This window comes from Colletes latitarsis, chromosome 1 (assembly GCF_051014445.1).
Source record: "Colletes latitarsis isolate SP2378_abdomen chromosome 1, iyColLati1, whole genome shotgun sequence".
Classification (NCBI taxonomy): Eukaryota; Metazoa; Arthropoda; class Insecta; order Hymenoptera; family Colletidae; genus Colletes; species Colletes latitarsis.
In genome coordinates, this window is record NC_135134.1 from 46,925,526 (window position 1) to 46,952,723 (window position 27,198).

General features: G+C 37.2%; 3 protein-coding genes across 3 annotated transcripts; all 3 read left to right on the forward strand.

Moving 5' to 3' along the window:
* Positions 1-2,649: 2,649 nt before the first annotated feature.
* Positions 2,650-4,543, forward strand: LOC143340647 (trypsin-1-like). Its single transcript, XM_076762860.1, has 7 exons — positions 2,650-2,733; positions 3,122-3,195; positions 3,328-3,422; positions 3,501-3,642; positions 3,785-3,898; positions 3,989-4,141; positions 4,370-4,543. The coding sequence occupies exons 1-7, from the start codon at positions 2,685-2,687 to the stop codon at positions 4,511-4,513; spliced, it is 771 nt and encodes a 256-aa protein (XP_076618975.1). The 5' UTR covers positions 2,650-2,684; the 3' UTR covers positions 4,514-4,543.
* A 1,767-nt stretch (positions 4,544-6,310) lies between these two features.
* On the forward strand, positions 6,311-7,862 carry LOC143340662 (trypsin-1-like). The gene is made up of 7 exons (XM_076762884.1): positions 6,311-6,359; positions 6,576-6,649; positions 6,775-6,869; positions 6,947-7,088; positions 7,263-7,376; positions 7,461-7,613; positions 7,700-7,862. Exons 1-7 carry the CDS (start codon positions 6,311-6,313, stop codon positions 7,841-7,843), a joined length of 771 nt encoding a protein of 256 aa, XP_076618999.1. The 3' UTR covers positions 7,844-7,862.
* Positions 7,863-8,804: 942 nt separating this feature from the next.
* On the forward strand, positions 8,805-10,797 carry LOC143344906 (trypsin-like). Its single transcript, XM_076771518.1, has 7 exons — positions 8,805-8,853; positions 9,210-9,283; positions 9,429-9,515; positions 9,591-9,752; positions 10,054-10,167; positions 10,250-10,402; positions 10,589-10,797. Exons 1-7 carry the CDS (start codon positions 8,805-8,807, stop codon positions 10,730-10,732), a joined length of 783 nt encoding a protein of 260 aa, XP_076627633.1. The 3' UTR covers positions 10,733-10,797.
* The last annotated feature ends 16,401 nt before the right edge of the window (positions 10,798-27,198 follow it).

A 27,198-nucleotide genomic window follows, 5' to 3' on the forward strand; every position in this document is an offset into this window, starting at 1 on the left:
TGTCGCAATTTCTCAAGACTGTTAGTTTTGTAACTAGAAGACTTGGTCAGAGAATCATCCCTTAATAATCGAATTAGAAAATAAAGAATAATTGTATTTCTTTTCGAGGCCCCGTAATTTTTCAAACGAACGTCTTGTACCAGGTTTTGTTATTAATTGATAGTTTTATGCTCGGAGTATAAGTAGAACGCTATGGAAAGTGGCTCGAGAAATAAAATAAATAATGTAAGCGACTGAGTAGTGTAGACGCGTGGCCACGTTCTCAAAAAGCGAGCAGAGCTGATCGGATGAAATTGACCCGAATAACCCGCGGGGTTTAATGCGATACACGTCGTCTATCTTTGTTGGGCGCATAACGCGATAACGCGACCGTGGAATTCACAAGTGAACCCCTTAAGAAGCCGCGTCTGCTCGAAACGACACTTCTCGGTTCCGGTTTCCATGAAAATCCATGCCTTCCGCCAGGGAAAGAAAACTGCGCCCTCGAATAATTCACACGAACACTCCGCTCGAGAGTCCTCGTTTTCCGCGGACAACCTTTGAATCGTTCATTCGGTCTGCGCTTTTCTAGAAATCGATATTTTAAGAGCCGGATACTTCGCGATATTCAAAGGTCAGAATAAAAACGAAACGGGAAACGTTGGATCCGGGGGAATGGATTAATTCCGCGCGCCGTTGCAATTATAAATTTTAACGAAGCAACCGCGAATTGGTTCAATTATAATGCACCTAGCAGCCTTGGACAGCGTTTCGGAAGAAACACCGAGGAAGAATAATTACGTATTATCAATCGGTGAGACATACGAACACTCCGCTCGAAATCAAAGCAGATAACAACGCGATATATCGAGACAGAGTCTGGAAAGGATTAATTCGTGGAACTCGATAGCGACTATCGACGTCTAGCGAGACGTAGAGTCGATTAAAAATTCTACACAGACTCGATTCGAACGCAGATACCGGATGACAAATTTGACCTTATTTTAATACGAGGACCGTTCGATAATGTTGAAATGAGAATTCTTATATTTTTCGAATTATTTTTGATGGTCTTGAATAGTGCAATAGGAAAGAGTATCGTCCCGTTTAAACAATATGGTACATTAATCAGAAAGATAAATGGGGTAGATAGAAAGAAGTTTCGAACCAACGAAGAAACAGGCGAACGTGCAACAGTGACTTCGACTGCAAGATAAATACTGTGGATTATATTGAAAAGTAAAATGATTCACTTATTTAATAGACTATATTTCAGCAGTCATTTGTCTCTTTTCTTATTGAACGACCCCCTTATAGAAAGTAGAATGAGTGTGAATAAGCAATACGTATCGATAATACCAATTGATCACGTTATTAGTGTATCATAATTGTCCAGATAGATAATATTTTAATCTATATACTCTAACGAAAATCAATTTCCATTCATTTAAAAATATTCTACAAAGTTCTATTTATAAAGTTTTATAAACACTTGGGACATTCAAGCAATCACTGTAGAATTTAATCGTTTGCCAGTTGAGGAACCATCAATAAAGTATATTTTTTCTGACAGTTTTTGTTGCATTAACTATAAATTTTTCCCATTCTTTCCGCTTTATCACTCGTAGCCAATTACACAATGTTATTACACTTACTTTCCATAGTATTTCATAATTATATCAATGATGATAAGGCCTTTGTTCTAAGAAATCATTACCCAAAGATCGAAAGAAATAGCCAAAATTACAATCATTTCGATAAGCGATAATATACTTCGACAGTCACGTTGCAAATTATCATTGATTCGAAACCGATATCTAGGAACCAAATTTGACGATATTCATTTTCTATTACACTAAAACAAATGGCATTCGATCATACGTATAGATAAAGTATACTTTTGTACGTACAAAATCTCTTACAATTACATTTATAAATATTAACTCAGAGAAATCTCTTCCTAGAACTATTTCATCGATTCGCTTCAAGATTCTGCGCAATATTTATTCTGTCTGCAAAAAAGCACAGAGTAAGAAAATTTCTGAGAATCATTTCATAAAAACTGTTTAATAAAAATGATTTATTATATCAGTTACGAACAAAAATTTTCTGTAGAATTTAGAAACTAACAAAATGGAACTAAATAATATTTCTTACGAAAAAATATTGAAGTAATTAATTACAAAATGCTCGCGTGTCCGGTATTCAGACTTCGAAGTTATCAATTAATAAAGGCTAAGATAAATCATTTTTACTGTAATCCCAATCAGTGCTTTAAACGTTCCCTTATCGTAACAATATTTACATAACTATTATCTTTATCGAAAGAGATAAAGATCTTACGAAACGGAAAACCCAAAGCGATACGTCACGAAATAAGTGACCATTGAATAATACAAATAAATCAAATGTATAAATAACGTTTAATCAGTCGCGAACGTATTGTGTAAACCAACCAGACAGAAACAAGGAAACGATCCGTATGGATCGACGAACGTCAAAGACGTTATCGAAAAAAATAATTAATCACAGCAATCTGGAACAATCATGAAACGATTCGTTGACACAGCAGAGATTATGGATCTATCTAATCTACAATAATGAGGAAATTGGAGAGTTTGCAGTTTTGAAAGACATTCCCGATCGTATATATGGTCGACGATGAGATTTCGATACAGTTTACCGTATCTATACACGCATTAAACATGCTCCTGGCAACGTTAGCAATTTTCGCCCTCGTATCGCTCTCTAATGGTAAGCAGCCTTGATTTTCCATCGATTATTCCTCAAATCGTTCATTTTCAAACCCTGATAATAAAGATCAATAAATCAAGCATTTAATCGCGACTAAGTAGTCTTATCGAATTCAAGTCAAAAATACTGGATACTCGTTTCAAAAATACATCGTCGAAAATTCTATCGATTCTTAGTGAATCGACGATTAGCGATTAGTTTCTATTATTACCAAACGTTCGTCGGTTCCCGTCGAATCTTTTTACAAAATCGTAACGTTGTTGCACGAACAATTTGCGCCATTAAACGCGGCTAATAAGTAAAGCAAGCATCGTCAGCTACATAATGAGAAACAGTGCGTCCACAATTACTAAGTACTAATTATTGTGTACCATTGTTATTTACACAGCTGGTTTGCTGCCGCAATACGATCCAAGGATCGTAAACGGTGAGGCCGCGAAGCCAGGTGAGATCCCGTATCAGGTGAGTTCTATCAGCGATAAATTAATCTATCGAAATGCAAATTTTATCGAAGAAATTAATCGACTGTATACATCGAACTATTTCCCTAATATGATACGATGAAATTGCTAAAACACGTTTCCCTTTTCTCAGGTATCCCTTCAAAACAAGGGCAGCTCGTTTCACTTCTGCGGTGGATCGATCCTCAACAAAAATTATGTCATCACCGCGGCTCATTGCGTCAGCGAGTAAATACACAAAAAAATTCATATCTTGTATTCTCGCGAGAGACTGTACCTCTATGAAATAATTGATTTTTTTTACAGCAACTCGGCTGGACTGATCAAAGTTGTCGCCGGCACGGTAAATTTGACGAACCCTGTAATTCAGCGCAACGTACTGAAAATCATTGTTCATGAAAAATACAACGCGAGCGATTCTTGGAAGAACGATATAGCGCTTCTCAAGGTAATTAAATATAAATTAATATATCTAAATTTTGATAAGTAACTTATTACAAACATAGAGACGTTCAAATTTTAATTTACTACGGTTCAAAAGGATTAATACTGCGAAATTTTTTTTCATTTTCCGATTGTTCTCGTTACAGGTTGACAGACCGTTCGTGACATCGAAGCAAATTGCTAACGTCCCTCTGCCACCCCCGAACCAAAGTATCGCTGCCAACACAGTCGCCACAGTCTCTGGATGGGGCAGACTTTGGGTAAGCAAAATAAATTCCGATACTTGATTTTTCAACGCCCGTACGGAAGTGATTTCTCCTATTAATTGCGCGTGTTTCGTTCGATTACAGCAAGGCGGTCCCACGACTGTTCAACTGCAACGCGTAAATATTTTAATCGCGAACCAAGCTTACTGCAAACACATCTATGGAAATCAGTCCCTCAACGTCTACGACTCGCAGATTTGCGCCTATGACCCAACCGCTCAAAAGGGATCGTGCCACGTAAGTTTCAACGCGTCAAAATTATGTTTATTGAAGCTACGCGTTATCAACATTCAACCGAAACTCGTATATTGTAAATAATTGTCTCGTTGATGTTTCTTTGGTTCGACGAAACATAGTTGTTGGGAACTTTTTTTGAGTTTTAATGCGGTTCGTGAGAATGAAGTTCCGTTGCATTCGAAATATAATTGAGTCAGTGTTTACAAATGGATCTTTCTATGTTTACAGGGTGACTCTGGCGGTCCTCTGACAGTGAAAGGAAAACTCGTTGGTCTCGTTTCCTGGGCCATGGGTTGCGCTAGAACGGACTACCCGACCGTCTACACACGCGTCTCGTCTCACCTTAATTGGATAAAGGTGCATGCAGTCTAAATCGAACAAACGTAAACCGCGAAATACAAATGGAAACTAATAGGAATACAAAACTTAACGAACGTTGAAATTCAAGCGAAATGTACCAATCTTTTCTATACTGAGAATGATGATTATACTGTGAAATGTCACCACAAATGCAATAAAACCACGACATAAACAAAAGCCAACTAATTTATTACGAAGAATGTCCATTAAATATGGTAACTCTACCTCTTAACGTTCACTCGTTATATCATTTTGAACCATCTTATAGCCATGTTCAATTAGTTAAAATAAGTGGAATAAATATTATTCTGTTCGAAACAAAGTAATTTAATTAGAAAATACCAAAATATCTTAGTAATTGACTGCATGAAATTACTGGAAGGTCAAACAAGTAAAATCAAATAAAGAGCTTCGTACTGATTATTTGTTATGAAGAATTTAACTAAAATCCTCGTACACAACTGTACTGTTTTTTTTTTGAATTAGAATTTGATATCAAATTAGAATTGAGTGTATTTTATTTTATTTTCTGTTTTAAAATGCAATGCTCTTTTCACTCTTACTGAAAGAAAGATTTAACTTTATTTGAAATAAAAAATGCAGATATAAACCGTCGTTTCGATATAACAAATATATGTGTGTGTATACAAAATTTCGAAGCTCCGAGTGGATTAAAAGCGCTGAAAAATCAATCGCAAGATTTCGTATTTATAACGGATACAGTTAAATAAAAACGTATGAAAAGAGAAATTGTATTGATGGGATTGTACTGTAAAAATGAAAAGATAACAAAAATATTCAAAGATAGCTTTGAAGAAAGGGTTTTATGAAAAGTAAGAGATATGACTTCAATTCTACAGCGACTAGACGCTGTAAGCATTAATTCTTCTTTTTCGTTTATATTAGAAACGATCATTATGAATGAGTTAAGTTTAAAGACTGAAATAAATTATAATCAAAATATAAAATAAATATCAATTCCCAGTAATTACCAACGCTACATTACATAACAAAAAAAGAAGAAAGATTCGAAATGTAATCAAACGTAAGTTTAGAAACGTATTTAAACAAAATAAATAAGAAAAATAAGTATTACAAACGACCACGAGAATTCAACAAAAATGGATATTGCATATCGATCGCGAGATACGTGGTTAATTAATAAATGACGTGAAATCTTTAGAATGACTCGTTAAAAAAAAGTACATGAAATGGATTAAACAGATACGGAAACGATAATAAGTAATTAATTAAATAATGTTAACACAGTAAAATATTGTTTATAAGCACGAATCAAATACTTCTGAAGCTGCCTCTACATTCTACGATTTAACTATAAATCGAAAAGATTTTGTAACGCTTTGTAAAATTTTACAAAAGTCTGAGAAAAAATGATTCAAAGAAATATAGAGCACTTACAAGATAAATAAATCGTGAGAAGAACTTTTATTGCAAGTAAACCACGATTGCTTTGTTTATCTTTCAAAGACGAGAAACTTCGATAGATACTTTGTTTACAAAAAAACTCTCAAGACTATAAATTCTTTAACATTTCGTCGATCCGGAACAAACGATTGTTATTGTCGAAATCGCATTGATACAATTTATCAAAAATTCGACCCGATAAAATGATCTTGCTGCTAATATGTCCAAGAAATACTGCTTCTAATCCAAATCAAGATATAAAATGATTCTTTAATCGCAGTTACCGATTCAAGATAGCACCAAAGAAGTATATAAGGTCTAAGTAACTGCTTAAAAAATTGTCACATGTTCACAGTACTTCTTGCACAAACTAACCAAAGGAACATGGCTCTAATGTTGTTGCCACTTTTCACGCTACTGGCGGTCTCCAATGGTAAGTGATAATGAAATTTAAATACGTAAAATGGTACAAATTACTAAGATTTCATTAGTCAAAATTAAATACTAAGAAGACTAATTGCTTTTCGATCAGAAACCATAATATGTTTAAACGACTGAGTAGACGATGGAGCAGAAAATCAATATAACGAATAAATTTTATATTTAAGCTTCGATTACATTAATAATTATAACGTCATTATAATTTCAGCCGCTGTACCATACAACTTCGACCCTAGAATCATCAATGGCGAAGCTGTGAAAACTGGCGACATACCGTATCAGGTAAACGAAAATTAATTCTCAGCGAAACTCAATTGTGTCTTGTATTTGGTGAATTATTACCCCACTATTGACTGTTCGTTTCGTCTTAAAAATATCTCCGAACGATATCTTTTGTTACGTTTTAGGTATCGCTTCAATCCAAAGGATCGAATCGTCACTTTTGCGGCGGATCGGTGCTCAATGCAAATTACGTTCTCACGGCAGCACACTGTGTCGAGAAGTAAGTTTCGTAATTTTCCAACAAGTGAAATCCTTAATCGTTGCCTCTTTAAAATTAAAAAATTTACCCTTTAACAGCCGATCCCCTAACACGATGGAGGTTGTTGTCGGCACTGTGGACGTCGATAACCGAGTATCGGTGCACCAGGTTGAAAGGATCATTTCCCATGAAAAATACTCTTCCAGAGATTCATGGGTAAACGATATAGCCCTGATCAAGGTAAGCGTTTTGTTCTCGAAATGGTGTAAGTCGAAATTAATTCACAATAAAACGGGACGAATAAATTCGAGACTGATCGTAATATTTAGCTCGCGCCATCTTTCGAAGAACAAAAATAGGAGGCCTCGAGAACTTAAATTGCATATTTTTACGACGATATTCTCGATTTTACAGGTGAAAACAAGATTCGTGACAAGCAGACAAATATCCCCGGTTCCTCTGCCGAAACTAAACGAAGTTATTCCAGCGAAATCGCTGGCTGTAGTGTCAGGATGGGGTTCCGCCAGAGTAAGTTTTTAATTTCTATTATATTTGATAAATAGCACGAAACGTTTCGAAATTTTACTGCAACGTTAACATTGAATTATATAGGTCGGCGGACCAACGACAAAGCAACTGATGATGGCGCGTATCTTGATAACCGATCAGACCAAATGCAGAGATGTTTACAAGAGGGTAATGATGAACATTTACGACTCCCACATCTGCGCTAATGATCCATCGGTTCAAAAAGGAGCGTGCAACGTGAGCTACAGTTTTCATTAGAATTCCATGCATCGTTAGAATTACGTTTTTGTGATATTTTTGTTAACAATATGTTTACTTCGCAGGGTGACTCTGGCGGTCCTCTGACTGTTAATGGAAAGATCGTTGGCATTGTGTCTTGGTCGAGATCGTGTGCACTCACCAACTATCCCACAGTTTACACTCGTGTCACGTCTCACTTGGACTGGATTAAACAGAATGCAGTTTGATTCGAGGCAGTTCAAACGAGCTAAATTGTCTGAAACGTGTTTGAAAGTCTCGACTACGTTTCCGCGAATGCATCTACGCGATAGTTTATATATAGATAGTAGTATTAATCTTGTGAACGCTAAACGTGACATTTCTAGTGGATAATTTTATTATAAATAGCACGGATTGTATTTTCTACGTTTGCTACGAAAATATCTGTTTCAAACGATGTTTTTGATACAACAAAACGTATTGTTCTTATTAAAGTGAGAAAAGTTACCTCTTTTTATTTGGTCATTTTTAATAACAAAAAAAACAGTCAAATAAAAGCTATGATTTAATAATATTGTAATCAGTTCTTTTCCTTTCTAATTTAAAAAAAAAATTGTACACCGAATCGAATGACCAACCTATATTTCGACTAATTCACGTAATATTACAAAAATAAATTCATTACGATACAGCTTATCGATAAAAACTTCGTTTTGATAAGACAAATTAGACAATACAATCTGGGACAAAAAGAAATAATTGTTAATGAAAATTAATTAAAATGGTACTATCGTCGCGTGAGTAAACTTTATTTATTACACATCTGTATGGTATTATACATAGACTATGTCGTAAAGAATCAAAGATTATATTGAAAACTCAATAAAAGGTAGTAATGCAAAATATTAATTTCTCTAAAAATGAGAGTATTTCGTTCAATTTTTTATCAAATAATTTATGTACCATACAGACACGTAATAGATAAAGTTTACTTATATAACAATAGTACTATTTTAATTAATTTCCATTGATTCCACTTACTTTTGTCCCCGACTGTACGTATCAAAAAACTTGTATCTTAACTTTAACAAAAGTAAGAATAATTACTTCGTAATAATCACGTATTCTAGATCACTATCGACAGATACATAAAGTATAAATTAGTTGGAAGTCCGATCATGTCTTCGAGTTACCTTTTATCGAGAAGACATGGCTCTCGCAATAATCTCACTTTTTGCTCTACTGGCAGTCTCCGATGGTAAGTAAGCAAAAACAATTTCCCTTGTACGTATAACAACATCAGTTACATCAGCTTCGTTAGTAAAAATTACAAACTAAAGACAATTTAATCAGTAAAGTATACTACAATATGTAACAGCAACACCGTTTAAAACAGTATTCCTTGAAGGTTCAAGAACGTGAATAAAATACAATCCAACATTTGTACCACTAACTAAGGTTTTATTAAAGTTAACATAGAAATCATTTCGAACTTAAAAATCTTGTTATCTGTTCGTTTTTCAAAAATAAAAAAGTTGAGCTATCTTTAAAATCTAAACAACGTCTGCCAAGAGTTACGTTCAATGTCTAATAAATTACTCTTATAAATTACAGCCGCTAATACATTCACGTTCATACCAAGAATCATAGACGGTGAAAGTGTCAAATTGGGTGAAATTCCATACCAGGTAGTGTTTAACAGTAATTTTATACGTATACAAAAAAATTAATTTACTCTATTTACAGTGACTGTGTTACGTTTGTTAAATTATCTATAACTTCTCGGAGAAAATACAAAAGTATCGAGGAATGAAAATTTGTCAAACATTTTAGGTGTCGATTCAAACCAATGGCTCGCAGTATCACTTTTGCGGCGGATCGTTGCTTAACACACAATACATCCTCACGGCTGCTCACTGCGTCACCGAGTAAGTTTCGTAATTTCCTATCGAGCGGAATCATCGATTATTATCGTGGCACAAACAATATTAGAAGGCCTGCGATACCGTTAACAGTTTAACTTATCCGATCCGAGTCGTTGCCGGGATTGTAAACTTGGATAGTCGTCGTTCGTCGGTTCGTCCAGTCGAGACGATTATTATACACGAAAACTACAATCCGAGGGATTCGTGGATAAATGACATAGCCTTGCTCAAGGTAAGCGATTTCTAAAATAGAAATAAATTTTTCAAGACGCTCGTATCGTTAAACGCAACGAAGATATCTACTTTAAATGTTTCGAATTAAAAAATTATATCGTTATCGTATCGTAACACTTTGGAAGATAAATTCTTTCTGTTTTACACGTTTAAAATTCATTTACGATGTTTTTCGACGAATCATTGACGATTGTTCGTTTACCAATTACGACTCGTACAGCTTTAAAAAATTAATCTGATCTTAATTTTTACTCTACTGGACAGATAATAATAAAAATAAATTTTATTCGATTCTCTAGGTGAAAACACCGTTCGTGTTAAATAAGAATATTTCCCTCGTTCCTCTGCCAGAAGCAAACGAAGATGTCCCGAGTATGACACAGTCTGTAGTGTCAGGATGGGGTGACATTCACGTGAGTTTTAAATTACCTTGCACTGAACAATATTTAATTTCGAAAACGTCAGCTATTATGATATTCGCGTTTAATTATAAAGCTGGGCGGTCCAGAGTCACGACAGCTTCTGAAGGCGGACTTGTACATAAGTAATCAAACCACGTGCGAAAATATTTACAGAAACATAGGCTACGCGGTTCGTGACACGCAAATCTGCGCTAACGACCCTAAGGTCCAAAAAGGATCGTGCAACGTAAGTTACAATTATAATTTAAATATCACGATACGTAAGTCACTGCTAAAATTGCGAACAGCAGTGATTTTCCAGCGATATAACGTGATTTTATCAATGTCACGAGGTAATATCGCTTTGAATTTCTCTTTATTTCGAACAAAGTGAGTCCTGATTATTTGAATTAATAGCAGTATTTCTTCGTAGGGTGACTCTGGTAGCCCTCTAACTGTTGATGGAAAGATTGTCGGCATTGTGTCTTGGTCGATGGCGTGTGCACTCACCGAGTATCCCACAGTTCATACTCGTGTCTCGTCTTATTTGGATTGGATCGAAAGCCATGCAGTTTAATTCCAAAAGATCGATTACAATCTTGCCTCATATTTGTGTAAAACTCATGAATTTCATTTTCTTACCTTTACACAGTTACTACATATTTATACTTTACCACTGAATTATTTATAACGAGATTAATAATTATTTTCAAAACCTAGGTTTCGACAGCCTTTAATTTTAACCCAACTTAATCTACGGTCATCTGTTTATGAATTTTCAACGTGACTTTAATTATTTGCGTTTCTCTACCATCGTACCAAACTCTGTACACGGATTTTCTTTTGTTTCGAGAACTTTGCCCTCCAAATTGCTTTCAGGCTGAATTTTCGTAGTCGATGCAGCTTCATAAAACTAGAAACGTCAGAGATAACAGCCCAAGTAATAATCCAGAAACAACTGCGAAGACTAAATATTATTGTTCGAGTTTTCCAATTAATGGGAGTCTCGAGACCGTTCGATAAACAGAGTGTCTGAAAAATATTTTAAGAGGGTTTCTTTAAAGATACAAAATCCTTGCAAGCCGTGCAAACCATCGAGTATGTTTCGTGTCACACATTCCGCTGAATTATCAGTCGTTCGAATGCGAGAGAAATTTAAATATGGTCCCGCGAGTAGGCAACACGAACCACGATGCTATCGGTTATGAGGAAAACGGTCAATATGGACGACGAGCGTTCAGAAAATCTCGTGCTCGGTCTGTTCCAGCGGTTCGAATACCGTCACCGTCGTTAACTCGCAATCAACCTTGCAATCGATCAACTGTAGTTAATGGTGCCAATGTATTCTTTTTTCTCTTTTTCCTTCGGTGTCGCATGCTACCGCGCGGCTGCAATCGCGTTCGAAAATTTTCGCGGAACTGGCAGCTGCGCCAACATCGATTGCATTTTGATTTCGCTTTTGTGTTTGCCCGGACACGCTGAAACCCAATAGCGCCATAATTCACGTGCCCCGCGATGCGTTCCGATTATTCGCGTGACAAGAAACCAGTTGTCTCCTGTATCTCTTTGTCACCGGTGTCATAAAAGTCGATGCGATTCCGTGGCAAGCTTGTCGACAGAGACTCGCCAGGTACGAGGGATCGTTTAATTTTCGTAAATCAATTTAGGCGACTTTGAGGAACAACTAAAATTACGAGCGTTTAAGTAGCGCTGTAATATCGAAAAATATAATTACGTATCTCCTAAAGTGTTGAGCTCTCGATTGCTGTTACAATTTAAAAAATAAATGCAAGTGCATATTGCTATTGTCTTTTACCTTCGTTTATGACAGAACTATAAAAGTATTCTTATTTGCTCCTAACTATTAAATGCGTACAAGTTTATTCGGGTAATTGAGACGATTCGTCTACTGAAATTGTAAGTGTTATTATTCGTTATTTATTCTCTCAGCCTGAAATGATTCCTCAGATATAATTATTTGGAAGAAATAGGAAGAAGTAACGATTAAAAGGTTCTACGGTCCACTGGAATTTAAAGACGTTGAAAGTGACAATTTATAGCGTTTGTTAATAAATAATTTTATGAGTCTCGTCGCTATCGTGCCGGGCGATGTATAACGCGGAACCGCTTGAGGCTACTTGAAGTAATGACCTCTTCAGAAAAGGGAAAAGCTCACCGTGAAGCGAATTCGTCGTCTTTCCCTTTTTGGTTTGCCCAAAGTTTCATTTTAGTGGCAGCGATCAACAGATATTACAACGAAACGAAATTTACCTACGGTCGGATTTCACTGACGTGAGAAATATCGGAGATAAATATTAATATTAATCCACGAACTGTTCGAAATACTTTTAGTAATATTGACAGAAACAACCAGGAAAAAAACATAAAATCGTGTCCGTGTATTCTAAATGCCAGTTATCAATGTAATCGAAAATTTAAATAGTCCCGATAAAAATTGAATAATTGATAAGAACTATATCGAATCTACTCGATTAATCATTGAACAGTGATTAAGTCGAATTGCTTAATCCCACGGTATCTTCTTCGTTAGAATATTACCGAATCGACGCAAATTATTCTACAAATTCTGTTTTTGATTTCCAGTTGAATTTCACGGCGAAACCAGTTTAAAGGAACGAAATAACGTGTCAGTTGGTACGGCAAAATCAATAATGCCATGACGTTCACATGTTGCTTTCGTTTCCGTCGGTATTTGAAAACGATTAATGAACATGCTTCGTACGAATATTGAAGAAACGTTGAGCAATTTTTTACCGTCTAAATTAATTACTCGCGGATGATAAAGGCGCGAAAGTTTATTCTGCAAAAATGCGCGCGATGCAATCAAGGATTTTCACGTTAAAGATTTTTACGTTTAACGAGCTTCCTGGGGGTTTAAGAAAGGAAGGAGGTTCAATTTTCCTTTGAATTAATTCGTTTCGTAACACTTCTGACCCCGTTTTAAGACACTAATTTTAATATCTTGCATTATTCTGTCGTATTGAAAATGCAATTTTAAACACAAATGGCCAGAACATTCCGCAAATTATACATTTCCGTTCCTATTAATTTATCTGTTCCCTGGAAAGATACGCGTTTGGATAAATATTAAAAACGAGAAACGTGGAAATAACTTTATGATTATATCAGCGATGGATACCAGATTCCAAAGACGAGGACCCTCGAGTGAAACCTTTCGACGTTTCGCGAGAAATAGGAACGAAGATAAACACGATTCTCACAAAGGACTAATCTCGCGAGAAATTATATTACGAATAACACCGACTTCGCGAAACAACGTCGCAGAATGACAGACAACGGTAAGTGTTTACGCTTCGCGAAAACAATACGAATTAGGGAACAATGGAGCAACGGACGCGCGAAAGCAAACATTTTCGCTTCTCGTAACAGAGCTTTTTCATAAACGGGTAAAAGAGTCGCGAGCGTGTTTTCCGGCGACAGGAAAGAAGAGAAAAGGATAAAAATTACGATACAATCGCGAAGACTATTTAACTAGTGCCTTATTATAGTCGGTTGACATTTTAATTTGTAATCTCAATAACCGAAACACGATTTCCAAAACTGAGTTTGAAACGTGGCGTGATCTGTATATTTAAAAACAACCTTCGTTCGTTGTTGCTCGACTACGATTCTATCGTATTGTTTCGCAGCAAGAACAAAGCGTGAAACAGCCTTTACTGCTTCAACGTGAAAAGGAAGTGGCGAATGTTCGAGCGGAAACAAAACGCGAACGAGGCTTCGGTCGAAAGGGTTTAAAGGTGCACGGACGATCGCGAAATGAAATTCAGGAATAGAGTTTACGATAAGGTCAGCCCCTTCGAGCGCGGGCTAAAAAGGCTAGAGTGAGGACAATTCTCAGAAAATTGCTTGCAAGATTTAGCAACTGGGTTAAACGCGGTGAACAAAGTTTAAAGACCGACGTTTTAATTTCGCAAATGAAACGGGCGACCTTCGCTGCGAAACGAGAACATTGTACCTTTTAAAAAACAAACTGCTGCGCGCTCTTAACGAGAAATGAAGCGTGAAAGTACGCGTAAACGACATCAAGAGAGCGAATAGTGGCTTGATAATGATTAAATAATCGGAAAGATGGAAATACAGTGACTTTCGAACTTTTATGCGTTAGAGAAGAAAAGTGTCGTTTTCGTACTTGAAATTGATCTTGAAGTGTGAAAGTATAGATTATTCTACGTCTTCCTTTTCAAAATCAAGGATATTAATTTATTGATTGAGGCTTCGTAAAAAAATTATAGAAACATTTCCGGCCACAGAGTATATTTTCGGTAAAGAATTTTTTTCTCGAAAGTACGTAGGATTTCGGGGATATGTCTATTCACTAAAAATGATTGTAATTGAACCTCTCAACCGAAAATAATTTTTCCAGAACGATTTGAAATTTTCTTTTTCGCCGAAAAATTTAGGCATCTACTCCCTGTCGATTTTTCTTGAAAATTCGTTTTTGATTTTTAATAAATTTATTTGACGCTGTACGGAAATGTTGTCTAATACTTTTTTGTAGGTACCCATGAGCACTACTGCAGAAAAAAATTTCAATGAGATACGTTCACTATTGTAGGAGTTATGGCCGTTCGAAAATTGGGCCACTTTTATGGGGTTTTTCGCATGTTACGGGGTCAAGGAGCAACTTTTCCAATATTTTTAGAATTTCTACATATTCTTCACTAAAATACGCGTTGTTTGCCGTTTGAAACTTTAAAATCGTCCAATCCGTTCAGAAGTTATGATATTTTAAAGATACGCATGAAATTTCAGTGAAACATGTCGATGGTATGGTCAGACATTAAATTTTCTGTAATGAATTTTTTTCTCGAAACTGCGTAGAATTTCAGGGGTATGTCTAATGACCAAAAATGATTGCAATTGACCCCCACAACCATAAATAATTTTTTTAGAATGATTTGAAATTTTTTAATTTAATTTTTTAATAACTTTTTCACAAAACCTCAATCAGCAAATGAAATCAGTTATTCAGTGAGAAAACTATTCTCATGTTCGTTGGGACGAACCCACACGTAGGAAACACGTTCAGCTCGAGATGAAATAAATAATTCAAGATATTCCTACGTCTGAGTATATCAAAATCCACAAGCCACGACTGTACGTAGCTACCAACACAAATTCTCTGTGAATGTATGGAACGGATTAGCGGTCAACTCGTCTCGTTGGGCATTTCTTCCTGGGTAATCTCACAACTTGTAAAGATTTTCTGCAAAATCACCAACTTCTGCATTTAGAGAGCAACTAGAAACACGATGTCGCAGATAGAACGCGACAAAGCACCTATTCATGCTACCAGAAACCTAACAACGTTTCCCAATGAGATTTTTCCTGATCGATGGATAAGAAGAGACTAACATGTGGTCACCTGGATTTATTCTATACTACTACTACTTCATTTTTCAGTTATTTTAATTATTTTCGGTTTCTTAATTATTCAGATATATTTTTAAAGCACCCTGTACACTGGCATAACGAACTGTAGATTCTTTTTATTATTTCCTCAATACCAACGAATATCAAATTTTAACAGTTGGGTCTTCTTAGACCCATATCTCAAATTTTGCAGTATTTATATATTTAGACTTCTAACCTGGAATAATATAGAATATTTCATCCACTTGCTAGAGGACTAAATATTTTTGAAACACCAATGAAACATGAGTGGTCACAAAGTGGAAAAACCGCATTTTAATGTGATCGTCAGCGCAACGAGTTTCGATAAAAGTGTGAGGTTCGATGTTCGTGAATCGAGGTTTAAAAGTAAAAAATACAATTTACCGTGCCCACGACGAGTCGATAACAATGAACGTTCGAGGCTTGCAATTTTTACGAATTTGTGCCACGCGCTGCCGTCGAAAAGTTCATACCTTTTTGCAAATATTTGCCAACTGAGCACCGCAAAGTCTGATCGCGCGGTGAAAAAAGAAAATATCCGGTCGACTGTGCGTTCGGCGCGCGTACCATACGACGCAGAGAAAAATGATAATGGCTTCAAAGAAGGCGCGCCCCTCAAAGCATGGGCAACGTCTGCCGGTAGTTCTTGAAAACGCCCGGCGTACAATGTGCAACGACCCGTATTTACATTGCTAATGAAATTTCATTTCCGCCTTCTATTCCTCGAAGTGGCAACGCGGAAGGCTCCTTCAAACCGTGCGCTTCTCGTTTTGTTCCTACGTACTCCCGACCACTTACTTAACACGTAAAAAGTTACCCGTAGCAAACAGGAAAAAGAAAGAAACACGACGATAATTGGCCTGCAACTGGGCCAGACGCTATGAAATCGATTCACCCTTCTTTTTTTTTTTTATCGCGTCGTAACCGAATTTAGCTAACTTCTTGAACATTCATCGATTTAAGAGATTCGTCCGTGGAGGGAGGACGAAACGTCGCAAAGTGCTTACTTATAAACACAGTCGGTTGTTCGAGCCTTCTTACGTTCGGTGAACACCAACAAGCGGAAAACTTTTTCCTACCCTCTGCACAGGGTGTTCGTTCGAAAACTTTTAATCTAAATATTCGAAAAGCAACACGCATTTTGGCAAAATATAAAAGTTTGTCGAGAAGGAAACACGACTATTTTGCTTTTCATTCGTTGAACGCCCTCGAGGCGATTCTTATTCTACGCAGAAATTTTATCTGCAAGGATACTTAATAAAATAACGAATTGGGTCGCGTGTGCAACTTCTTTATTTTTTTTTCACTGCATAAAATCACAGTGTTTCTATCTTTGTAACACGTTATATCCTTGTAATCTTTATAAGATAAAATATAAAAAAAATGTTTCGTAGGAAAACATAGGTTTCCATTTTAAAAAACGAAATTACCCTTCGAATAGCCTTGAAAGCACAAATAAAAGATAGTAACTATTGTATTTAAACATTTTTGAAGTTTTCAAACGAACACCCCGTCTATTCAAGGTACTTCAGAATTATAAGTTCAAACTGGTACAAGCTGCTGGAGTACATTGAAGGAAGCAAACGAGTCTTGCAAGGGAAGTCATCCAGATGTTAAATTAGTTAACCCTTTGACTGCAGCGCACTCTAACTCGGCAATATCACTTTTACGCGATCACGTAACTGTCGGCAACAAAATTGAGACTGAATTTATGTTTTAAGCAGATGAAAACATGGAAATAGCTTACTCGATGTTATGCTTTAAATTTTAATACAAAATTCGACAAGAACTTATAAAACGAACAAACCAAAAAACACTGAGAACACTGACACCAAATTGAGACTGAATTTATATTTTAAACAGATGAAAACATGCAAACAGTTTACTCGATATTATACTTTAAATTTTAATACAAAATTCGACAAGAACTTACGGAATGACCTAATATAACTCATTAATAAATACACAACAAATCAAGAAACACTATATTCATTTTTCAAAAGAACGAAGTATAAATAAACTTAAACAATTTTGTACCCACTGTTAGCGATTACAAATATGTAACAACCTCGTGATTTCGCCGTAAATGGGGTACATTAACCAAAATCACGATCAGAATTAATCCAACTAACGGTAATCCTTTAAAATAAATCACCCCCCTCCTCGTTAAACGTCATTTTTCAGCGTGGAACACAATTCACGTGCGCGCTTCGTTACCGTGACACGGCATTGTACGAAATTCATTAAGTTCTTCGTTGCACGCGGTAATTAATTAAGATAGTGCATCCACGTCGCTAGTTGAACTGACAGAAAGCATCCAGCCGTGCTGCAGCGTGAAAATAATCTAGTTACAACGTCGCAAACGAAATTACCGTACATGCTTGGGAAATAAATTAAACCAGCGTCGTTTGTTAGGCGCGATACACGCTGTTCCTTTAGTCACCGTGCTCGAAGCACACTCGATTATGCCGCGCGTCGAGTAATTAACAAGCAATTTAAAGAAACTTTTATTTACCCCGAAGCAATGCCGGATTCACGATCGAATCGATCAGACACAGGTTCGACGTAATTGCGCCCAATACCGACACGGATCCATCTATCGTCGAGTTCGCACGTTTTGCAAATAATTACAAATCAGACTCCTGCTGATAAAAATCTGAGTTTAAACTTTTCGTAGAATACAAAGAATTATTGCCCAGGGAATCTTTTCGATTAACTCTCGTGTATCCACGGTAGAAATTGAGCACAGTCGAGTGGCGTTCTGCACATTTAAAGGAGTTTTAAAATTGAAACAAGAACAGAGAAGGGAACACGGAAAGAGGATTAAATCTTTTATGGAAATTTGAAACTTCTTAAAACTAGGCGAATCGTGGATGTTTCGCTGCAGGCTTGCAAAAACTTTCGCCAAAGCGATGAAAATATTAATTTTCGTCAAACCGCGATCACTATGGCGTGTAACCCTTACGCGACTTAATTTGCTTGCGAGGCCAAGCTCGTTGTCGAGCTCCAAGAGGAAAACTCTGGACACAAAAGAACGACTGCTCCCGTTGGGCTTTTTCAGAATACAATTGCATTACAAGGCGCGAAAAAAAGATGGTCCAGTTCGAAACGCCGAAATCTGGGACGTTCCTTTGTTTCGTTCTTTCGCGGTACTCTAAGTAATTTAACAACCAGCTTTTCGACAAAAACTGTTTTGTTATTACGTAACAAGTATATTTGGAATACGGACACAATTGTTGCTTAAATTTTAAAAACGTTCATCTGACCAGTGGTAGGTTTAGTGTTCATATTGATTTTTTCCAAAACCGTCAGAATTTACTTCAACGTACAATAGGCACGTTTTTGCAAACACGAACGTATTCATATTTCGCGTTCAAATAGACTGTGTAAAGAATACACTTTTTCTGAGCAACCTACAATATCATCTGAATGGATTTGTAACGCAATTGTTCAAACATTCATAAACCCAATTAAATAAATACCGTATTTTGTCCAAATATAATAAATGTTTCGTCGTAAAAAGCAACAATTCATTTCGTGCGTAAATAGTAACGGAACAACGAATATTACTCGCTTTATGCAAAATTATATTTCACAACCGACATTTTCTATTATTCATTGTGTTTAATAACTTCAATCTCCGCGAGAAATAAATCCAAACAATATTACGTGCATTGCACAATGCGAACATGCGGCGAATAAGAAGGGCATTTCTCCTCGCCGCAGCTCATATTTCGCATCCACGCGCTACTATACCAAGAATAATTAAGTTCCCGAAACGAGCAAACGCGCAAACCACAATTCGGTATAACCGATTTCTCTGGCTTTGCTCGTATCTTTTTCTACTGACACGCCCCCATTACGATACCGGCCTGAAAAGATTCGTTCGCTCGTAAAAGTGAACGTTTCAAAGAACAAAGCACCAGCGGTTTACTCTACCAACACAAAGTGTTCTTCGATAAATGAACTCGTTATGTTACCCTGGAATTTTTAATTCGAGCGATAACGATACAATGCAGATTCTTACAATACGCACCCTTTAAGACAATGAAATGTAAAATTCATTTTAAGGGATTATTCGTTCTGGCTATGTAAGAAACAAGGCTCGAACGAAACTGTAAACTTTTATAGAAAAGCACTCTGGTCCATTTTAAACATAAATATACAGAAAAGTATACATTATAGAAATAAACTGAATTTAAAAATGTATAATGTAATAAGTATCCTTTTTAATTAATGGTTTACTGTATTCGTCCTGAAAGCGTTAGAAATACTTAGAATTATAATTATTGGTGTGTAAACATTTCTCATTATGTAAGTATTTTGCTACTAATGTATCTAAATATTTAATGGCTAATGAATCTCACGGAATGTTTGATGCGCTTAATATCTGCAGCTCATAACAAACCCAGAGAGAATTATTCCCTTTGTCGGGATATTGCGTTTCCTTTATTACATTATACATTCCAGTTTCGAGAACATACAGCAACTTCAATTAACCAATCAGTGATAACTTCAATTGTGCGTTAAATTCGTTAACGTTGTAACAAAAGTGCTCGATACTAAAATTTCGATTTTTATGTCTGGTATCACGAACATATATAAAAAAATGTTAAAGTAAAATGTAATCTCATTTGTATAAAACTTGATTTGCAACGCACGACAGTATTGCTTTGCCAAAATTTGTTAATTTCATTTGCTTCGTTATAAAGCTCTATATATTTTATAATTCGACGTTTAAAGTTCAGTTTTATGCCATTGAATGGATCATCGTTCATGAACAGCCGCAAATACTCGTAGTTGCTATCGCAAATGTCTGTTGGGACGCGTTTAGACAGCAGCCTATAATTCAATAGCCTAATATCGGCTTTAATAATAACCGTTACAAAGCCAGTGTCGAGAGTGAAACATACGTCCGTGCAATGGAAAACATTGAAAACGCGGTGCATATAATGCACGAAGAAAAAAACAAGTTCTCCGATAATCGTTCAACCTGTCTGTCACTTTTTCCCCATACGCCTCTATCGCGAGCGCCAATCGCATTACCGTGCACGCTACGATCCATGGCTGTTAAGCAATTTTTCAGACATCGATACCTTCGTTCGTGAACAAAAATGTTCGAATTCGTCCCTACCCACAGGGTGTTACGAAAACGCGAAATGTAACGAGAAACAATATGAAATAAATAAGATATTCAACAATTAAAAACAGTCAATATTAGGACGTTGTTAGGAACGCCTCTAATAGTAAAATAAAATATACGTAGCACCTGGAAAATAATCGAAGAAACTATTTTCAAAACCTGGTTTCAATATTACACTTGACGTCTGATTAAACTCGTTTATACTACTGAAATTCTCTTTGGTACGAAAACAGATCGAACTCTGATAAACAGTATTCTTAATTCACAGCTTTCTATCGATAAATCGAACGTATCAGTGGGTTCTGATGGCGTGAAACCAATATTTAATTAATGTCTGACCAAACTCGTTTACACTACTGAAACGCTCTTCAGTACGAAAACTGACCCGAATCGAATAAACGTCGTTCTAATTGACAGCTTTTTGTTAACAAAGCAAACGTGCTAATAAATATTGATGGTAAAAAAACAAATTTTAAACAACGCTGTTATTTTTGCTATTTTTATTGTTTTTGAAGGAATTTGTATTATACCTTTTGTTGGAATCATTTTTCCCCGAGTAAAATGTCGTTTAGTTTCGTAACGAAATTCCCAAACGCGTGATTGCTGGTTAGTTTGATTTTTTATGACCATTCGTATCCCCGGAATTCTCAAAGAAGTTTTCAGACCTTTAAAGAAACATCGTGAAAATCACGTGTTACGCGTACAGCGAATTATTTATCATCGAACACAAAGGAAATAATATTGTTTCTTTCTTCCGCGGATATTACTGTGTAACCTAAATTCCGAAGTCTGCAGGAAATTTTGGCGACGTCATATCACTATTCCGTGAAATCCATTTAAGAAACTTCGTCGGTCGGCGAATATCACAAAAGCGGCATGCTTCGACTGTTTCGTATTCACGAACTTGGTGTAACTCCATCTTGCTTCAATTTAAATTCTCTTTTCAGAGATGAATCCCTGGAAGCGTCTTATCTGATGTACTCGTCGCAGGTGCAATCTTCGTCGCGCGCGCCGTGAGACACGTTTTCCACAATAAGAGCAAAATAGTTTCCCTAATATGCGATACTTTTATCCACTCGCACGCGAACAACTTCTCCCGGCGAACAAATTGTTTCAATATCCTGTCGATGTAGAACGAAAACATAATTCCCGTTTCTTTTTAATATCGCGAGGATAGAGAGAAGCGCAAAGAACGTAATCTTCGAATGGAGAAAAACAGGATGAAAGATAACATCGAAAGAAATATTGGATCGCGATAACCATTATTTGAAACAAAGTCTGAGAACACTTGACCGAGACGTTGTTAATTTTTCTATTATTACAACTTCAAGAAAAAAATTGAATAACATTTCTTGGATAACGAAAGGTTAAGCTTTCCCCTGGAGGGAAAATTCAAATTGACCTAAAGAATTTTTTAAATTTTATTCCCATCTAAAGCTACCATGAATATAAAGATTAAAGTCTCTTCTTTGCAATGCTCTCTTCAAAAGTTAATATAGAATTTTGTCTCGCCATTTTATTCCACTTTTAACGTGGAGTATGCAATTAAGTTCTTACAAAACGAAAACTTTATTTTGATCGGAATATGTGTGTTCAAAAATGTGAAATAAAACTCGTTCGTGGGTGGTACGGATTTCGAGAAAATCGATTTTTAAAATTAGTCCAGCGCGTGCAGACACAGGCGCTTCGGGCCAACGTGTCTGACCATTATCTCTTATTTCTACTTGCGTTGGTGTTTGGATACATTGATAGCGACATCACGTGCTTTAGCTGGTTCTAACTTAGTAGCAAATAGTAATAATGGGAATCAGGTACTACTATATCACCGACAATATTTATAATCAACACTGTAATCAAAATAAATAAAAGTAACTAGTAGAAATAACGAATAATGATCAGACACGTTTGCCAAATCATAAATATTCTCTAAATCGATATTCTAAACCTCGATAACTCATATCGAAACAATATTTCTTCTCTCTTGTTATGTATTCTAACAAAGAATTTTATCTTTTCTAATTGGAAAAGTCAATTTTCCATTGACTACGAATCCCTTACAAAGAACTAAGAATAACGAACATTAACTACACACTTTAGGCTAAAAAGAAACACCTGAACTAAATCTACTTGAATAGGATGGTGCACTCCGCGCCATAATTTATCCTAATATACCCGTGGTCTTAATGCGTTTGCTAACTTCGTAACGCGGGGAACAGCAACCGGTAAAAGAAACGAAACGCTCGGCGTATGTTTTACTTATGATCCTAATTGCGTACGAACTTTCGTTCTTTTCTTCTTTTATAATACGGACAAAGTGCAGCGAAATGCGAATAAAAAAAACTATGTACGCCCGATGGCAGTGACGCGTTCACTGCGAGGACTCGTCTAGATGCTAAGTGGAACACCATACTCAACTTTGCTTCTCTCAAAGCGCTCAAACTTAAAGCTGTTCCCCAAAGTAGAACTCGTTGTCGCTCTACTGCCTGCTGCAGAGCCCTCCCGCACGTGAACTGACCCCAGTCTTCGTTTAACAGAGCTACTTTACTCGACAAAGACTTCTAATGTCTGACCAACAAGGGCACAATCGAGTGCAAACGCTATTATAATACTTAACACGACTGTAAATACGATGTACAGTATATTTGAAATACAAATTTATTCGAGACGAATATGAAATTATGGGTATACAAAAACTATTACTTTGCATAAAGTATGACAAAATTAATTGAAACCTTAAAATAGATAAAGACTTGTTTGTTAGATAACGAGAGAAGGTTAAAGCTGTATAATAGCGTAGTCTAAATATTTTCACAAGAATTTTTTGAAAACAACACACGACTATGATGTTTGGAAACACGTTTGGGAAACACGAGCATGCATTAAAGTGGCTAAGTGACGGGTGTGAGCGTGTGTGCTTATATGTACGCGGAGATAAGAGTTCTTAAGAACGGCCAGAGTGTAGGCAGAATCAGTATTTGAGAGTCGGCGAGTTCAGAGAGAGTTCAGTGTGTTTAGAGAGACAGTTGAGAGCAGCAGAGGACCTCAAGAGAGTTTTAATAGGATAATACATGCATATATTCATAATGCAACGAAAAAGAGAATGTTTCTTCGTACGGTAATACGTAAAAATATATTAAATAAATTTGTACGTGTTAAGCCTAATTTTTGTTTGGATAGATTCATGTCCTGTCGATCTACCAGTACTTTGAGAACTTTTTTGCGAGAATTTCAGTCAGAATATAGAATATTATGCAAAAGAGTTTTTCGTATAACGCGTCGATATGTAATAATAACAAAAGGAACAACAAAATTACAAAAAAGAAACTACTATTATATAAGAAGACATTCAAAGATCGAGGAAATTAATTAAAAATGACCACAAAGGTAGATATCATCATTCTACATGCAAAGGGTAGCGTTAAGAGGGCAATGTATGTTTCTTAGCATAAAATACCAACAACTACAACAAACAAACTACCAAATTGAACGTTTCGACGTGTCCAGAGTGTTTTAAGGCCTGTCCAAACTGACGGACGATTGTCCACAGACACTGTCCGCGACTCAAACAAACAGTGATCTCCAGTTTGTTTTGGTTTCGTTCAGATTGAGAGACAATTGTTTTTCTGGACTGTTAAAGTTAGAATCTAAAAAAAGATACGTTTGCTTGCAATATTTACTACATATTACGTGAGAAAGCGTGCTCGAGTTGGTAGCAGGTGATAGAAGAAAAGTCTCTGAGTGCAATGGGCTAGATGCGGGACTCGCGAACGATCGTTCGTCGGTCTGAACAACGTTTTAAGGGGTTAAAGTAAGCTCGTACGAACTCGCCTGTTTCCGAAGCGGCGTGGCGCACTCGTCCTTGGTTCTCTCGAACCGCTCGAACTTGAAGCTGTTGCTCCTGTAGAGCTCGTTGTCGCTTTGCTGTCTGCGGCACAGTCGTCGCGTGATCGCGCGCGGTCTGCACGGCGCGCACTCGGTCGCGAGTCCCCAGTGCAGATGCAGCATCGCGAGTTCCGCGGTGCATCTGGCCATGGCGCAACCGGCGCGCCTCACGCGGCACTTAACGCGCTTTATTCGCCCCTCGGATTGCGGCTTGTGGCTGCACGGCTGCGAGCTGCTGCCGCTGCAGTCGCACGTGCGACGCGAGCGACGTTGCTTCACCGTGTGAGAGCACGGCTTCACCTCCTCGCCGCACTCGCACTCGCACGCCCCCTCGACCCCGACGACCCCACCCGTATGAGTGCAATTTATTCTCTCGGCGCACTCGCACGACTGCTGCTGTTGCTGATTGGACTGACTGGCCAACGAAAACGTGGGCGACGAGGACTGCGTCGGCACTCGACGACGCGTACCGCCGTTATACGCCGCGTGACGGCATGGTCGGTCCGAACAGTCGCACCTAAACACATTCAAACAAAGAGTTTATTATAATAATTGACGAGATCGACACTTTATGTACGAAGAAAGACGCGTTCGCTTTAACTACCGACGCAAGACTGTACAGAGAAGTGGACAACGTGCACAGCACTTTTATAAAGCCTAAATGGCACCAATACAATGTCTCGAATTGTCATATTCCAACAGAAATATATATTTTATCCATATATTAAACAGTGAACCCATTGTCGTTTGACGACTCCCTTCCTTTGGCAAAATTACTGCATCGTTGCTACGAAGCTTGTTTGATTTTTCATTGAAAATGAAGATTTTTCATTTTCAAATTGTTTACTCGCTGATGAGCCTGGAGATTATACAGTTTCTTGTATTCGGTTGTTAATAATATAATAAAGTTATTAATGCAGTAAAGCTCAAGCATGTGTGTGGAACTTTGACACAATGTCTATTTGTTTAAAATTTCAGGAATCTTTTTTTGTTTTCTATATCAAAAGAGCATATGTAAACTATCCGGCGGAAACCATAGTCCTACGAAGGCAGAGATAAACCGGTATTTAAGAGGCGACTGGTAGACCACGTGCTCAGTATAGAACTAATAGGCTCTGTCTATTATTGGCTTACGTATCGAGCCTGATCAACAGGTCCACATAGAAGATTGTGTAGCGGCGTGTGACACGCGTTAGAGCAAGCGCATCAACCAAGGTCGGGAGTAAGAATAATGCATCTCGGCAAGGAATTTCATCGTTTAGAAATGAGCAGTGCGGAAATAGCAGCAATCTCAGGGAGTTAAGAACCGACGTTGAGGACATAACTCGTATAGAACCCTTGAACTTAATACTAACGCTCACGAATCGTCTAACATTCGAACCGAACCGCGAGACACGTTCACGTTTCATTAGTTATACAGAAGACATCGCAGAATTAATACAGTGTTCTCTGGTCAACTGTCGCGGTTTCTGGCTCATTAACTGTCCAAAGTTACTCTCGCCACTTAACTGTATCCCACTCGCCGTCAATTCTCGATCTCGTTCCCTGCGGACACAGATACGAACAAGTTGGAAATACATGACACGGCTCAAATCCTGAAACGCCAACCGACCTCTTTAACTGTTGCGACTTGGCCCTGACAGTTAACGGGGTAACGATGTACAACCTAGAATAATCGACATAATTACAAAAATTGTCAAATTCGTGTTACTGTATCCTCTTTAAGATACCTCTTTATTTTTGATATTATAATACGAGAATCATCGTTAAAATTGGATCATTACGGGTAATCGGTTAAAGCTTGCGCGTTAAACGACTGCTAAACTATTAACGTTGGTCCATAAAGGCATGCACCAATTCGGTGAGCGTTATGCGTGGGTGTATCGCCTAGTCAAATCCGATTAAGATTATTGCAGGCTAATTGTAGCCAGACAGATCGCGATAAACGGAGCAAATTCAGAGGCACCGAAAGCGTCTATGTCCGGTGGAGGCTCAATTGGATCTAGTCACACCTTGACTGACACGACTAAACTCTAATGCAGAAACGCGATCCTGATTAGAACCCAACTACTTGTTGTCAGATCGAGGAGACCCATCAGGCGAGGGTCATCGACACCGTGACCCACACACCGAGAACCGATAAGATCGATACCGGACGTCCACGACTATGCTACTCCGCGGATCCTGCTGGATCGAAATCGCTCCGACGGAGTATGATCGGTAACGCAACGAGTTTCTCTGTGCTCAACGAGTTCTAATTTGTCTTATCCGACTTCGGTTGAATCCTGCTGAGCTCTGACCACTCTACCAACGACCAGAACCCATTGTATCTGGATGTATTGTATCCCTTTGAATCATGTTGGATTTCGATGCTTTCTGTCGCGGCCAGTAGCCTCTAAGTCAGTTCATCCAAGCCCAGATAAACTATATCGAATCTATATAGACATTTTCGTAATCAGGAATGTATTCATATGTATTATAATCTACCCAAACCTGAAAGATGTGCGAGGAAATATGAGAAAAATCGAACAAAATTTATTTTACAACAGTTGTAATATCGTTATAATGAAATCTTCATCGGA